At 47.2% G+C, this 16,373-nt stretch overlaps 1 protein-coding gene across 1 annotated transcript in view; it reads right to left on the bottom strand.

Moving 5' to 3' along the window:
* SEC24D (SEC24 homolog D, COPII coat complex component) overlaps nt 1-16,373 on the bottom strand; it is a 658,686-nt gene that overhangs the window by 148,722 nt on the left and 493,591 nt on the right. The window contains exons 14-15 of the mRNA XM_069630689.1: nt 12,780-12,896; nt 10,586-10,756 (exon numbers count right to left, since the gene is read on the bottom strand). Of these exons, the coding sequence (XP_069486790.1) occupies nt 10,586-10,756; nt 12,780-12,896 (288 nt within the window). The remainder of the gene's footprint in view (nt 1-10,585; nt 10,757-12,779; nt 12,897-16,373) is intronic.

Here is a 16,373-nt window from a genome sequence, read left to right as displayed (position 1 = left end):
TGATGATGACCACACCGCTCTATATATGCTCTTCCATAATTCTGGTTGGGTGCCTGTGGCTAAGTCTAAATCAGCCTCCCACTTTGCTTCTGATGGCAGGCGTTGTTTGAGACCCCTTGTAATTAGTGATTTGTACATCCTCGATATGAGGCCTCTCGACACCTGGGGGGTACTTAAGATGTGCTCAAACGGTGTAAGGGGTCGCCTTAAGAAGTCACCCCATCTAGCATTGTGTAGGACACTTCTTAATTGGAGAAGAAGCATGGGGGAATGTCTACACCTTGTAGGTCGTTCTGCAATCTCTCTCTGGTGGTAAACACTTCTTTCCATAGTTGTCCCGCCCGGCTAAGACCTGCCTCACACCATGGCTGAAATCGCTGGACATTACACAGCAAATTTTTGATGGGGGGAGCCCAGATGCAACTCAGGGGGGAGGGCCAAGTGGTAACTCCTTTCATGGCTCGAGATGGTCGCCAGAGAGACCACAGCACTTTAAGAGTGGGGTGTTCCTTGATCCTCTGTGTCATAGCCGGCATTGGGACCCATAGCCATTCCCCCAATGTGACTGGTGCGAAGATATCATTTTCTATCGCAACCCACTGTTTTTCGGGGTTCTCCCACAGGTGATCCGGGAGGACCCGGAGTTGTGTTGCCCTGTAGTATTCCCCCAGGTCTGGAAAACCCGTACCTCCTTCTTTGGGTAGGATTAATGTGGAGTATGGTATCCTTGCTCTTTTATCAGCCCATAAAAATCTTAATAATATGCGCTTCACCTCTGCCAGGAAGGGTTCCGGGACCAGAACAGGGAGAGATTGGAATAAGAATAAGAATCGTGGGAGAATATTCATCTTAATGGCTATAAAGCGTGCTGCCCATGACATGGGAAGTTTACCCAACCTTGAGAGGTCATTTTGTATGGTAATCCATAGTGGGGTGTAATTGGCCTTAAAGAGGTCGGACAGGGAGACAGTTATATTCACTCCCAAGTATCGGACAGAGTCTGTGTGGACCTGGAAGTTCCAATTTGCCTTTAAATGCCGTGCCAGATCAGTGTTATTCCTTAGGGGGACAGCTACGGTCTTTTGTATGCTTACACGAAAACCCGACAGGGCCCCATATCGTGATAGTTCTTGCAGGAGGGCAGGGATGGAATCAGATGGTTCGGTGAGATATCATCAGCAAACATTGCTAGCTTATACTCCTTACCCCCCCGTGGGATTCCTCTAATCCTGGGGTTGGACCGAATAGCCTGGGTGAAGGGCTCCACCACAAGGGCGTAGATAAGAAGGGAGAGCGGGCAGCCCTGTCTTGTACCCCTAGTAAGGGTGAAGGGGTGCGATGAGACTCCATTGATCGAAACCTTGGCTTGGGCCGACCGGTATAATGCCTCTGCTCCCTGTATCCACGCAGCTCCCAGCCCAGCCCAGTTCAGCACAGCTCTTAAAAATGGCCACTCTACCCGGTCAAATGCCTTTTCGGCGTCTACTGATAAGAGGAATGGGTCTTCCCCTGCTTCTCGGAGCGTCGCCATTAAGTCAAGGGTCTTCCTTACGTTGTCCGCCCCTTGGCGGCCTCTTACATACCCCACTTGGTCAGAGTGGACTTGTTGGGGGAGGACCTCGGCGAGGCGGGAGGCTAGTATGCTAGAGTAGATTTTAGCATCAACATTTATCAGGGAGATCGGTCGATATGATGCGCATTCTGTGTGGTCCCTACCCTCTTTGGGGATCACAATAATGATAGATTCAGTGAAGGATTTGGGGGCTTGTCCAGATTCTAAAATGGAGGTAAATAATTTAGCAAGAAAGGGGGCGAGTGTGTTGGAGTTTCTTTTTATAAAAGGCTGGCGTGAATCCATCCTGTCCTGGAGCGGAGCCTGCCTTGAGTGCTGAGATCGCTCCCTGCACCTCTATTGCAGTGATAGGGGCATTGAGCATTTCTAGGTGTTCTTCGGTTATGGGAGGGCGTGGCAGAGTGGCTAAGTATTCCTTAGTGTCCGAACAGGTGTCGTTATTCTCAGTGGTGTATAGCAATGAGTAGTATTCAGAGAAGCGTTCCACTATATCTTGGGGATTCATGAGTGAGGTCCCCAATGCATCTTTAACTTTATAGACTGCTATGTCGGCTCTCTGTTTGCGAAGTTTGTTCGCTAGCATCGTGTGAGCCTTGTCACCTTTTTCAAAGAATCTTTGTTTAAGGTATTTAAGCTGAGCGATGGCCCTACCATTCCATATATCCTTCAGCTCTTCCCTCATCATTCTTATTTTCAGGATGGTGTCGTCACTCACGGGTTGCTCCCTTAGGGAGCGTTCCAAGAGAATGATGTCCCTTTTTAGTTCCCTCTCTTTGAGCAACCTGAGCCTTTTTTTGGCCGCCCCCTCTGATATCAAGATTCCCCTTATCGTAGACTTCCCTGCTTCCCAGACCGTGTTCAACAGCATGCCATCTGTGTCGTTGATTTCAAAGTATTCCGAAATGGCTTCAGAGAGGGATTCTCTAAACAGTGGGTCTCTGCACAGCAGGTCATTACATTGCCACCGGCGATCAGGGGCGGGGAGTGGGACCAGGTCTTATTCCAGGGTACATAGGTTGTGGTCTGACCAGGCCACTATCAGGATGGATGTTCCCAGGATGTCGCTTTCATTTTCAGCCCCTAACAACAGGTAGTCATTTCTGGAAAAAGTATGATGTGGAGGGGAAAAGAAGGTAAAAGATTTTTCTCCCGGGTGAGTTACCCGCCAGGTATCTATCAAATGGTGTTCTCTTAGCTGACTCGAGAATCTGTCACCCTGGAGGCCGCTTGGGGGTAGGGTGTTTTGTCGAGCTGAGTGCCAATCGCACTTGTGGCCAATGGCTACATTAAAATCCCCCCCACAAATCAATATACCCTCCCTCCATGTTTCAAGAAAGTCGAGCAGGGGACCAGTAAAGCTTGATTGCCCTTGGTTGGGGGCGTAAGCGGCACACAGTGTGACAGAGCGCGTCCTTAATCTGCCTTTAAGTGCAACAAATCTCCCATGCATATCTCTATGTATGCGGTCTACCTGCATTCCCAGGGACTTGCGTAATAGAATGCCCACACCACCCTTCTTCTGTGGGCCGGATGCCCAGATTGTGTCTCCTATGTCTTTTCCAAAAACCCTTCTCTCTTCGCCCCAAACATACTTTGATTCCTGGATGAAGAGGACATCCAATTTGGACTGTGCGAACTGTCTTGCTAACACCGACCTCTTCTGCGGGGAATTCAGACCTTTGACGTTAAGGGAGCCAAAGACTATGCCATCTGAGCTAGCCATACTCCGAGGTGAGAGTAGCAATCACTGCATCATCCATTGTCCGTCCTCTTTGCCCTGTGATGAAGCTGAGTTTCAATTGCCATGTTGTATAGTATGTGTGAAGAATCCTTATGTGTTGAGGGCTTGATGCCTTGAGTGAGTAAGTGAGTCCCTCCCCCACCCCCTCCCTCTCTCCTCGCGTGATATGTTGATGGGATCATTCCCACTCAAGGAAAAAAGGAACAAAAGGAACAAAAAGATCAAAAACAAAAGAAAAGAAAAAAAAAGAAAGAGAAAACCCAATAAAAACAGTGGAAATGAGACGCCCTTAATCAAGAAGGGCCACTTCGGGTGGACCCCTCTCCGGGCCAGGATTATAGTGCTACTTCGTTGCCCGAAAAAGAGATACAACTAAAAACCCTTGATTGCTAAGAGATGGAACCTTGTGCTATCGGACGTGCATAACTTTCTGGAACTTTTCAAAATGATTTTATGAACACCTCGTTCGGAGAAATTATTACTCTTATGATTTAAACCAATCAAATTCTCAACAGTAAATACTTGGGAGAAATCGCAAAGAGAGACCCTAAGGGGGTATTTAAACGTTTATATTTCCACTTCTGCTGTGACGTCCCTCGTCTCGAAGGTGCATTCCCTGTGTCTTTGCGGTGGCCCGATGGCTCTCTGCGACCCATCTCGTTTGGACCCACCGCTGATTTTTGAAGGTAATGATGGGCCCGCTCAGCTTTATCAATGGAGGTAATTCTGAATTCTTCCCCATTGTATGTGAATGTGAGGGAGAAGGGGTGACCCCACCGATATCGCGTTGCTTTATCTTGTAACCAGCCTGTTAGAGGGCGACAACCCCTCCTCTTTGCTAATGTTAATGCGGATAAGTCTTGATAGAGTCGAATCTGCGAGCCCTGAAATTCTATCGTGTCTTTGACGCTGGCCTTCTGTAGAATGTCCTGTTTTTGGGCATAGTGGTGGCACTTAGCTAGTACCGAGCGAGGGCCTCCTGGCGGACCTCCCGCCCTATGCACCCTGTTAAATTCAAGCACTGGGGGTATTGCATCATCATAGAGGGATGAAATAAGAGCTGCGACCTTACTCTCCAAACTGGAGTGAGTTTCTCCCTTTTCCTCCGCCAGCCCCATTATGCGGATGTTTGAACGCCTTTCACGATTCTCCAAATCGTCGAGCTTAGACTCCACATCCCGTTCCTTCTGCTCTAAATCCACTAGTCTGGCTTCATATTGCATAGAGGATACATCCACTGATTGCTGGTTGTTCTCAACCGCCTCTAGACGATCCTCAACCTTTGCCATCTTTGCCTGCAGGTCAGAGACCGTTTCAGTCAGACTGTTTTTTATCTACCTGATCTCCCCCAGGAGTAGGCGGATGTCCGATTTGGTCGCACTGTCGCCATCGTTACCCGGAATGCCAGAAGAGCTCTGAACTTCCTCTACCTCCATGGGTGTATTTGTACGACTGAACTTTCGCAGTGCTGCTAGAGTGCGTGGGTCCAGCTCTGGGTTAGTTGGGGGACCCAGGCTCGACTTGCTGCTTCGCAAGCTGATGGCCAGAGGGCCAGAGGGCCAGAGCTTCTCACACTCAGTGTCACTCGGTTCACCAGAACACGATTCTTCCCAATGATGCACCTGCCTCAGAGGTTATATTCGTCCACTTTTCCACTTCTCTATATTATGAGTACACTGATGCCGTCACGTACTCCGGGGGGTGGGGATCTCTTGCTAGGCAGTGGGGCCAGTCACGTGATGAGTGGCTCTCTTTCCCAGGAAAGCAGAAGGTTAAGAGTGCAGGCCCTGTGGCTGTAGGGACATCAACCAGCGGTATCAGGAAGGTCCCAGGTTAAGTGCCCCCTTAGTTGGTTAGAGTGTGAGGTTAGAGGGGGAGGTTGGGGATCAGATTACCCCTGCGCTTCTCCACGAAGGGAGAGGATAGTGATTTCAAGTTCGTGGCTTGGTAGACAGGTTGTCTGGTTTGGTATGGCTGAGTCAAAGTAACCGGATGGTGTGTATGGTGCTAGTTACTGCAGGGCGAGTGTCCGGGGGATTGCCCTCAAGACAGCGTTTACCGGAGCTGCAATGCGGACTGAGAAGCACCCCCCACGTGCATTCAGGCGTTAAAGCGGCGCGGGGTAATGCTTGTTGCTGAAGTGCATCCGCTCCTCAGAACTGGGCTATCCAGCTGCAGCCTGTTCGACTCAGTCTTTCGGCACAGGGCACCCCGGGGCCTCTGGTTTCTCCGTGCGGACTCTCGAGGAGGAGGAGGGGGGGATGCAGGCGCAAAGCAGAGCGCTCGCACCCGACTTACTTGGGGGAGCAGGGTTCCCGCTGCACTGCCTCCTCCGATGTCTCGCCCCGCGTCAGCGGCGGTGGAGCTGCTTCTACTGCGACCCGCAGCGGTGGGGGCTCATCTGGGTTACGTTGTGGAATCCGCACACCATGAGGTCTCCGGGTGTGCAGCGGCAACTCAGCGTCGGGCGATGCCTCTGCTACGCTTCTCCTCGGTGTGACTGCCTGCAGCACTACAGTAACAGTGCAGAGGGAGCGGGCGCCATTTTCCTCCACATCTCGATCTCGGGTGGGCGCAGGGGGCCGCCTGGCAGAGTCAAATTATGGCGTTTCTGCCGTGTCGTTTCGGAGGTGGGGCGGTCCTGAGCTGCTAGGACGGTTCCTCTTAGTCATGAGCACTTTTTAGAGCAGGTTTCTTAACTCCTTCGGGCATTCATCTCAGAGTTTTACGGTCCCGGAGAGGGAGACAGGGGTTTAAGCGTCCATCACGTCTGCGCCCCCACGTGGTCTCCCCAACGTTACATTTTTTGAAGTGCTAGCCGTGTTCGAATAGTAAAATGTATATGAAATGCATACAATAATACAGAGAGAGGAGTGATGCCAGGGGAAGATTTTCAAAGAAGGGGAGGAACATGGAAACATGTTTTGTCAGTTTTCTTCGGGCTGGGTTTTCTTGGATGGCAGAAACGAAGAGATGGCGAGGCAGATGGCAGCTTAAACATGGCGTCCAGAGAAAGGATCAGGCCCTCCCTCTATTTCGATTCCAGGGTGCTCTTCATGTGCCCCGAGATACTTTCATAATCTGGATGAAGTGAGCATCCGTCCATATGAATTAAAACATACAATAGTTTCTAATGTAGATTAATTGGGAGCTGTGTGAAAATATCGCATCTGTTTCTGCAAATGCGAAAATGTAGACTTTTTTCTTTTATCCCATTTCACCGTATATACCCCTGCAAGCACCCATTCCAAGCATCCACCTTTATTATTAACTTAACCCATCGCCCCACATATATATTCGGTAAAATGGGGCTTTTAAAATTCGGAATTTACGAAATCGCAGTGATGGTCTGCAATATTTTGTAGTAATATTGTTGTGGACCATTGGTAAAAAACTAAATGGGGTTTTGTAAAATATAAATGAGAAAACAGTTCTTTTCAGAGGGACTAGCATTACGCCATTGAGAATTGATATACAGCGCTTTGATGCCCTTGGGCTGCAGTGTGCTTTACAAATACAAAAAGAAAAAGAAAAAAATATATACTTTGAGTGAATTTCTCAAATTGTTATAAATAAAATGTTCACGTATTTTGAAAGCTGTGCGGTTTTTGACAAGAACTGCATTGGTGATAAAGGACTGATCTTGTGTGTTATGCACCGGATGAACTACACATGTTTGCCATGAGCCACGCATACACGAATATGTGTGAGACAGTTCATGGGATAAATGCTTCTAAAAATACTGGTTTGATTTATGTGTACATGGCATGTAAGACAAAATGATCTTGCGTGCCTTCTGCTATCACATTGTTTCATAGTGAAATTGTGGCGGGCGGTGTGCACTACTCAACATGCATTGTGTTAGGGGTTTTTCCTGAGGTCCACTTGAAGTAAGACTTCATAAAACTCTCCCAATGGTATTCAGGTCCCCAACTCTTAGTGTCAGTCTGACAGATGACAGAGCAGTCAGGCTTATCATAAGAGGAAGATGTGGGCTGTAAGTAAGTACACTGAACCCTGTTAGTAAAGCAGATTGAACAAACACTTGTACTAAAAAATGTATATAAAATATAGATGTATTATATTTACACAAGAAATGTCTTAAAATACTTATTTCATTAAACCAGTATACATAGGAATATTTTTAGATACTTTTCAAAGGCTGCTGCTTAGTTTGTACACTTATGGCAGTTCTACCGTAATCGGTAATACTGCGCACTCGCGCACAAAGATATACAGTAATTTTATTTAGTTAGCAAAACCACATAAGATAATGGCCTTCATTACGGGTCCGGTGGTGACCGTGCCAGTAAAACCGGCAGGTAGCCATCGGACCGGTAAAGATTTACCAGCGCCTGACTTGCCGGAAACATTGGGGAATTACAACCCCGGCGGTCCGGTAAGTCAGGCGCTGGTAAAATATTGATCCCCATTCCCATATCTATGGGAGTGGGGACCACGAAGCACCGGCACCGTTAATAATGGTGCCGGTGTGTCCTTGAAAGTCTGCGGGCGGGTGCCGTTCCCCCCCGGCAAGTCAGATCTGCTGGGCGGGAGGGCACCCGCCCTGCAGACTTGTACTTTGCCGATCTGGAAACAACGGTGCTGGGAAGCTTACCGGCAATGTTGTAATGAGCCCCAATGTCTTTTGGAAGGAAAACAGTTGATTAGTCAAACAGTAGCAGAGCTTAAGTTTCTAGAGGCAGTTTTAGCGGAAGTTGACACTTTTAAAGTCTGATGCCTAACTATATGGAAAAGTCAGTTTGGAGAGGGCTCAAAGTCTCACGAAGCAACAGAAAAGCAAAGGTTCCTGTGGATACTTTCAGTTTCTATTTCAAGATGCTAGAAGAATTAACAAAAAGTTGGAGACCCGGTTACAGGACTTGATAACGGGACACAAGCTGATAGCTTGGGTGTGAGATAAGAGTGGACACCCTGGGCACTTCTACGTGCACTCCAACGCTCTGGAGCGACTTCCCGTTTTAAGGTAAGCAATACATTTTCACCCAACAGCACAATAGGTTAGAAGACATGTTCGTAGCTGGATTCTCCTCGATGTTGCAGCTCTGGATCCGACCTCCGGATTCCTTGGTCTGGTGATGAAAGGCAGGACAATGGGTGGGATCTCTCAGCAGCAGTCTCTAGGGAGGACCTCTGCCATGGATTATTTCAGATTCTCTTGTCAGTCTGTGGTTTTGGCGCCTTTTCAGCAGCACCAACAAAGGACACGATTTGCCCGGTCAATCTTCTTCAATTCCTGGAGTCCTGTACTATGGTGAGGGGACTTGGCTGAGTTGGATTGTGTCTCTGGATGTTCACATGGAGCTCAGGAAAGACTTGGATGGATTCGGCCTTGGCACGACAATGCAATACGATTGGGTCGGAGGTCTCCTGATATTTGCGGTCTGCAGCTCTGGAAAGCCACATCACCTCTGGAGATGGCTCAGATTGTAGTTTGTCTCAGGAACGGTCGGTCCCACCAGTCAAAGGGAAGGAGTCCTCCTGTTCGGAGTTTCTCTGTTGCATAGACAATGGGGTCAGGACAGCAGTGGTCGCTTTACAGTGTTACAAAGTGTCTGCAGGTGTCTCTGGTCGTCTTCTTCGGTTACTTCAGTTTCCAGTGGTCGACTTGCCTTTCACCTCAGGAACCTCACCTTTTATTCAGTTGCAGCACACACTCCCCTGCAACCTCTCTCAGCATTTTACAGAAAGAGGCAGGTGGCTGTCCAATCAGGACAGCCAGAACCCCAGTGGGAGCCGGTTCCATTCAGGCACTCGGGCAGACACACTGGAGCCTAAGCAGGGACACCTAAGGGTTCCCACCAAAGTCAAAACACACACACACACACAGACCTCCCCCTCCCAGAATGGTAGAAGGGCTAACAAAGAACAACCATGATGGAAATGGCAATAAAAGAAAGGAGCCATGAAATTAGTACTTAGGTCACCCTAGTGCACAAATGAGACTGTGAATACAGTTTGTGGTAAACAAAATAACACAAAAGTTGGTAGAACACGTCCAATGCCACCAGCCATAGTTAGAAGGCTATGCGACTAAAAAGTGACAGGAGCAGAGAAAAGGGGGATCCTAGGCATCCCCTTAACACTCCACATAAGGTGGTGTGTGCTAATCTCTCATAGCATAACGCTTTAGGATGGGTGCCAAGTATCCGTCTATCATTAAGAACTGTAGTTACTTGAGAATAAAGAAAGTATCTCAAAGGAGAACCCAAAGGGTTCCCAGCAACACTGCCCATAAGGAGGTGTGTGCTGCAAAAGTAAAACCTTAAAAGGGATATGGAGGAAAGTAGACTCCATAGTAAAGGTAAAACACAGAACAGAGTTCCAAAAGAGAGATCCCATAAGAATCAATGAGTGGAAAAAGGCTCCACTCATTCAGGTTAGAAGGAAAATGGCCCAGAAGTCCAGCAAAAAGTGCTGGGGTTCTCACTAGGAGAGGGGATACCATAACAATGATACATCTCCCTAACACACTGTGACATATAAAAGACTAGTTAATTTGCCGGCTCACATATTGCTTGCAAGATTATGTGTAAAATAAGGGATTGCCGGTTTATAAACAACTTTAACATACGGAACAAACAAGAGGGGGGAAGTGGGTAGTAAATCGAACCCTTCCTTTCCAGCTACATCTCGAAATTCATGGACCGGCTCATGGCTCATGAGCCTGGTATATGCTGGGTCTGTTGTGGGCTGTGGACCTGTAATGGGGCCCTGAGACAGGTCTGTCAAGGGTTTGTGTTGGTCTACAGATCTGGCTCAGCACACACAGGCCCTGAGCCTAGTCTATGTGTAGTCCACAGACCCAGCTTGGGGCAGGCAAACTCAGTGCTGGGTCTAAAATGGGTATGAGGCATGGCTAAAGTCCATGCTCTGAGCTCAATATCCACAAAGGGTGGCTATTAAGCCATCACCTTTCAAAAGAAACAACAATGACATCCCCTTAAAAGCACAGAGCTAGCGCAAAGAGAACACAGGAGGTTGTTTAGTGGGTGGGATTGTCCATAGGGATTAGCATGGCAATGAGTGTGTAAAAACTCCAACCCCTCCCCACACACATTGTGTACCGCTCCTCACATCCCAGCTCCCACCTATCTGTACTCCTATGATGATAGGACTGGCTTATAAAATTAAAAAGGGAGCCATCATATTGTTTTTAATCGGTACAAAACCTCTTTTAAGGCACAACGTATTTGGATATACACATGTTAAAAAACAGTGATTAAATGAGAATTGATAAAGTGTTTTACCTGGAAATTGTTGTATTTATACAGAGTTCCTCCAGTCAACATTGAGACGAGACCCATAGAGGCGACATCCACATACTGGTTTGGAAAAAGGAAGAGATCAACGCAGCATCCACTAGCCACGCATTCCTTGGCCAAACTCTCATAAACATTTGCCTGAGGCTGGAAAAGTGTCTACAGAGGATGAAAAGTAACATAGGTATCAAAATATGAACATACTCCCCTCCTTGGAAATGATTGCACACAGGAAATAGAGCTGTTAACATCCCACAAAACAAATTATAACTTAAACTAGTATTGAAAAAAGGGAAGGCATCAGGGCCGTTCAATTCTCTCTATTTTATTGGGCCCTGGAGGCCCCTAGCAGCTGCCCTGTGCTGGCAGTCTTATGATACAGAAGAAAACTCTTGATGAGTGCATGTTACCGGCTGCCTTTGCAGGTGCCCTCAGGCCGTCACCCCCTCCCCGTCTCGCAGTCTCCAGCAACGTTGTTAGCACCTTTTGCTTTTTTAAATTCAGAATTGCCCAACATAAGCCCGCTGCTGTCAAAGAGCAATTAATAAATAGTTTTTCAGGGTGCATTTAAGAGCTAATTTTGAGCCCTGCGGTAATGGGGCGTGACGGGAATCTACAGCAAAAAAGCCTTACGTAAGGCTTTTACGCTGTAGATTACCATTGTGGTGCATTTTCATGGATTAGTATGACGTAGAGTCGGGGCAGAACATGACTTATTTTTCCGCCACTCCCTTCCTCTCTGCCATACAAATACTCCAGGATTTGCACCGGCATGGATTTTCATGGCGGTGTAAATGCTAGGGATTTCTACTGAGACTACCTGCTTTTGGCACCAGCAAAAAGCAGGTGGACTCCATAGGAATACATTGTAAACGCTGCCTGCCATGAGTACATGGGAGGCAGCGTTTACTCAATTTGCACAGCAGAGTGCAAAATGGAAGGGCAAACCGAGTATGTCGCCTTCTGCCTTCCCCTTTTGCACTCCACCATACAAATGTTAAAAATGCGGCTGCGGGACTCGTGTACATGAAGGTGCACACGTAACCGGTCCCTACGGTCAAATACTGGGGAACTCGAAAATTAGCCCCTTTGCGTTTCATTCCCCTGCTGGCTGCTTGTCCCTTAAATCTCTGCTGCTATTCACCACCTTGCTGCATTCTTTTGTTTTTGAACCCAATGGGCACATCTTCAGCCAATCCTGATTGCAAAGATAATGATAGGCAGGAACTACATGTACATTTCAGCAAAGGCAGTGGAGGGTCATTAATTGAGTCTCTGAAGCAAAAGGTTAACATTAAAGAAACCAAGACATCACATTAAATTTAAGTCATCTAAGAAATATGGCACGGAAACACATACTTGTGAAAGGATTGTGCTATTTCATGTCATCTCAAGCCAGTTCTACAGAAAGACAATACAAGGAGGCTACCCATGATGACGTCAGCAGGGAGTGGTATATTGCCCATACCAAAATCAAATGTCCCATTTCAGCAATAAATGACAGCGTCGAGAGTTGCATTATGTTCCATAAATCAGTTCACTCTGATTTCGTTAACTAATAACCCTGTCAAATAGTAAAACACCCCATTTTAGGATATCATCATTTCTCTGCCTCGTCCCTGCTTATCACCTCTGTAATCCTCCTCATTGGTCATTTTCCATGACCCCTAGGTTCGAGCTTCCCCGTCCCAATCCTAACTTGGCTGCCCCCTTCCTCCAAATCCTTTTTTAACCCTTAAAAAATCATATTGGTTGTGTTTCTTTTTCCCTCCGTTCACTCTCATGTGGTTGATTGTTATGAAATTGTATCCTGCTTGAAATTCAATAAAAAAATAAATATATATATATATAGATATACATATAGATATGTATGCTAGAGAGCCACGCCCTTACTTCCCGGGGGTGACAAGATGGCCGCCCCTCCTTCTGCTTCCAGAGTGAACCCCAAGGAGATGGGGCAATCTGTCAAGCAGGGAGATGCGAGGTGCAGAGGAGGGATGTCAGGGCTGTCACGAGGATGAGCAGGGCTACGTGTAATGATGTTTTCTGGTAAGTAATCCAGGCATTCTTATTTGGAAGAAGCGAGGAGGGGTGATTTTGGGAACAAACATGAAAAGTGAGGTGTCAGGAGACTGATGGGTTACAAGGATGTCCCAAAATGGATGCCACCCCCAAGAAATACCTTTTCTTTATCTGTATTGAGCAGTTTTTTGTCGTCTCTGTTCTTGAGTTTTCCCGGTGCTTCGGCAGTTGGTAGAGATGAGTGGAAGATAAACAGCTTCCCGGCACATTCTGCTGCCTGTTAAAAAAATAATAATAACAGAAATGACCTTTAATCTGGGGGCCCGATAATGAATGCGGCATATTAGGCGAGCGTGCTGCTGTCCACTGAAATGTCAAGAGCCATTCCTATAAAGCAGGCGCGCACAGCCCTTTCACGCAGATGGAGGCGAGCTGGGCAATTATGAAACACACACACACACACATGAAATGCCTTAGCCACTTCATCTATTACAGTCGCATTCACAGAGACGTGCTTTATTTCACGTGTCATAACATCAGAGAGCTGAGCTGCAAAGGGAAGCGACCGCCGCTGCGGCAAGTAAAAGACAAAAACAAATCTTTGTATTAACATACTGTGAAATATGTGACCTCGCGATAAAGCCGTCCTGTAATCACAGGCGCCTTATTATTCTCTGCCATGGCTACTACAATCCTATCGAATTCTAACTATTTCCCCTTTATTGCCTTCACGAGGAGCCAGTTTCACCATCTGAAGAAAAAATCGGGATATGAACTCTGAGAACGATTTGGCAGAAGCGGGTTACGTTTCTCCAGTGGGAGAGTTTGTGATATGGAATGTTTAGATTTGTGTACAGAATAAAACAAAAAAAGGGACACCCTGACTTTTAGGGAGAATTCTCTGTTTAGGCTGAATTTCCTAACCTAGTGAGTCCCCCAGCAACTTTGCTGGATTTCTGGAGTTTGTTTTTTTCTCCTGCCAAGAGTGGGACTCTTTTCTTCCCACTCTTGGACATGCTTTATGGTGTTCCTTTGAATGTTAATGTGTTTCATGGGCTATGGGGTCTTTTACTCCATAGGGTCTCATATGTTTTTTTTATGTGTGTTACACAGCACCCTCCGTGCAGTAACACAGGGGTGTCATAGTGACCCCCCACCATAGACTCCATACCCTGGGACTGACTACTGTCTCCCAGGGCATGTAAAGTCACCATTGGCTTTACTAGTCCCAAATTACTAACAGAACCAGTACAAACCATCATATTGTGGACGCACTGGTAGGGGCAATTCGATTGCCCCTGGGTCTGTTATTCGAGGGGGCACTGTCCCGTCCCCCCTCGTCGAGTTTTGACTGGTGGTAGTGGATACTACTTTTTATATTCAACCGCGAATATATCTCTATGGGATTTTCCCATTGTTCGAGGCTAATACTTTTGAACATAGCCTCTAACATACCGCCGGTTTATTTAATTAATATTAATTCACCGGTTGGTATTTTCTGCCAGAACTCGGTTTTAAAATGGTGTTTGTGTTTGCCTCTGTAACTCCAAACCAAAGGTCGAGCCCGTTGTTCCACTTTTTGGTGGGCTTCTCCACAGAAGCCTCCAAAAGTGGTGCCACTCTGTCTGGGTACCACAGGGGGTGTGGGAGGGGATTTAGGCACCCTCGCACTCGTGTGTGATTGGCCCAAGTGGTGAGCCGGCCGGCTCACCACTTAGCATGTTTGATAGACAGCTAGGCTGAGCGAATGGGGGTGTGCTGCATAAAAGCAGGGCTTTTGGGACTGGAACTTCAGAAGTTGCCACAGGACCTGAAAATCCGACGAGGGAGAAGCTGAGCTGACCTGCTACGACGAAACCACCGGTGGAGCCCTGCTGAACCGACTCACCACTTCCCAAGGACAGAGGAGATCTCCCTGCTGGAGAGTCTTCTTCCCCTGACTGGTGGGCACAACCAGTTTACCTTCTTTTCTCGCATCCCAGGACGTCTTGTGGTCGAATTGCCGTGCCAAGCACCCCGGCAACCGGATAGCCACTCAGCACTGGACCGCGAATAAAAGGACCGCTCCTTTTAATTGAGAACTCCGCGGCTGGTTTCTTCCCTGGCAGTGCAACGGACTCCTGCTTTCCTCCCCGACGAGATCCTCTCTTCCCCCGGACGAAGCACCGACTTGCACCCGCTGCCAGGAACAACTGCCCCCGCTGGAGCGTTCTCACCATTTTAAGGTACTGTGTCCGCCAGGCCTCCCTTTCTAAAGATTGCTACAAGGCAACAATAAACCCTTAACCTTCTGGACTGGGCTGGCCGCCTTGACCATCTAACTGGTCCCTTTCTGTTGATCCAACTCCTGAACTATTGCAAGACTTTTGGGCACTTTTAACCATGTGACCTTGGACACATTTCGACCGGAGCCTCTAAAAGTGGGTCCGGCCTTGTTAACTTTGACTTTACAGTTTTAACCTGCCTTTTTCTCCTACTGTGTTCTTCTGAAAGTGTTGGGATCTGTTTCTATCTTTGCTCTGCCTTTTTCTCCCTTTTAACCGATTGATTAGAGTGCCATCTTCGTTAAATGCTCACCGCTGTCTGAAAGTGAGTGTTGCCTTACTTAAGACTTGTCTAATAATCGTTGAAGGGAGTGTATATCTATTAGTGACCGTGTTTTTGAACTGCTTGATATTAGTGCCAGTGTGTTTAACTAGATGTGTTTCTTTTAAATAAATAATTATATCTCTTTTACACCAAGTTCTGGTCAGTGTTTGCTTGTTCTACTGTGTTCTTTTGACCTATTGTGAATACTCTGTATACTGCCTAACTCTTCTTGAGAGAAGTCTGACTGTTCAGCCACAGCTACCAGGTAAATCTGGGTGGTACAGACTGCTACCAATTGGGTTTACTGCCAACCACCTGTAGTCTTAAATCTTTTGCAGTGGTCCCAGAGGGAACTGCACAGGTTTCTGCCTAACACTGACACTGGTACAGGAGCTGGTGCTTTTGTTTTTATGAGACCATATGGAGATGGGCAGCTTGCTCACAGAGAAGGCATCGTGTGATTACATGCATGCTGCTGTTTTGTCCCATCTCGTTCAAAGTGCCTGATTTTCAGGGAAAATCAAATTACTGTTGCAAATTTTATTTGAGGCATGGCACAGTTCCCTTTACGCGTCATTCTTTTCACTTATTGATCGCAGCAGGAAAACAAACTACAACTTCCAGGAGCCACTGTTACTAATGTGAGGACATCTATCTTTATTCCCGCCAATTAGCGCACAAAGGAGATCATTCACAAACACAGTCCTCTTTCCTTGATGCTCTCATGAACACACAATAAGTATTGTGCCTTTCAAGTAGCCTCCATGCTGTGAATTGTAGTCGGGGCTTAAAGTGGGCCGAGGCTAGCTGGCGCCTAGCCCCAGCAGTCTCCCAAAGCTTTGCTCGAGCCTCCCTCCCCACCAGCAATGCATACCACTTTTTTGTTTTTAATTGCCATAGCCTGGGGGTTCGAACCAGGGTCCAGCTGCTATCAACACAGTGTCACATCCACTGTGATATTTCAGAGCTGCTGGAATCTCTTTTGTTGTATTCAATAGACTGCTTGATGTGACAGGCTTCATGTCTTGGGAGGATAGCTCAGGGGCAAGGTGCTCGCTTTGGAAGCAAGACGACACGGAGCAAAACAGGTTTGATCCTTGGGTCCGTGCTTAGAAGCCTCTGGGGATTAAGTGCATTATGAATAACCAATCATATAATGTTTCAA

This window comes from Ambystoma mexicanum, chromosome 6q, assembly GCF_040938575.1.
Source record: "Ambystoma mexicanum isolate Mex_15411 chromosome 6q, UKY_AmexF1_1, whole genome shotgun sequence".
Lineage (NCBI taxonomy): Eukaryota > Metazoa > Chordata > Amphibia > Caudata > Ambystomatidae > Ambystoma > Ambystoma mexicanum.
This window is presented reverse-complemented; position numbering and strand designations above follow the sequence as displayed.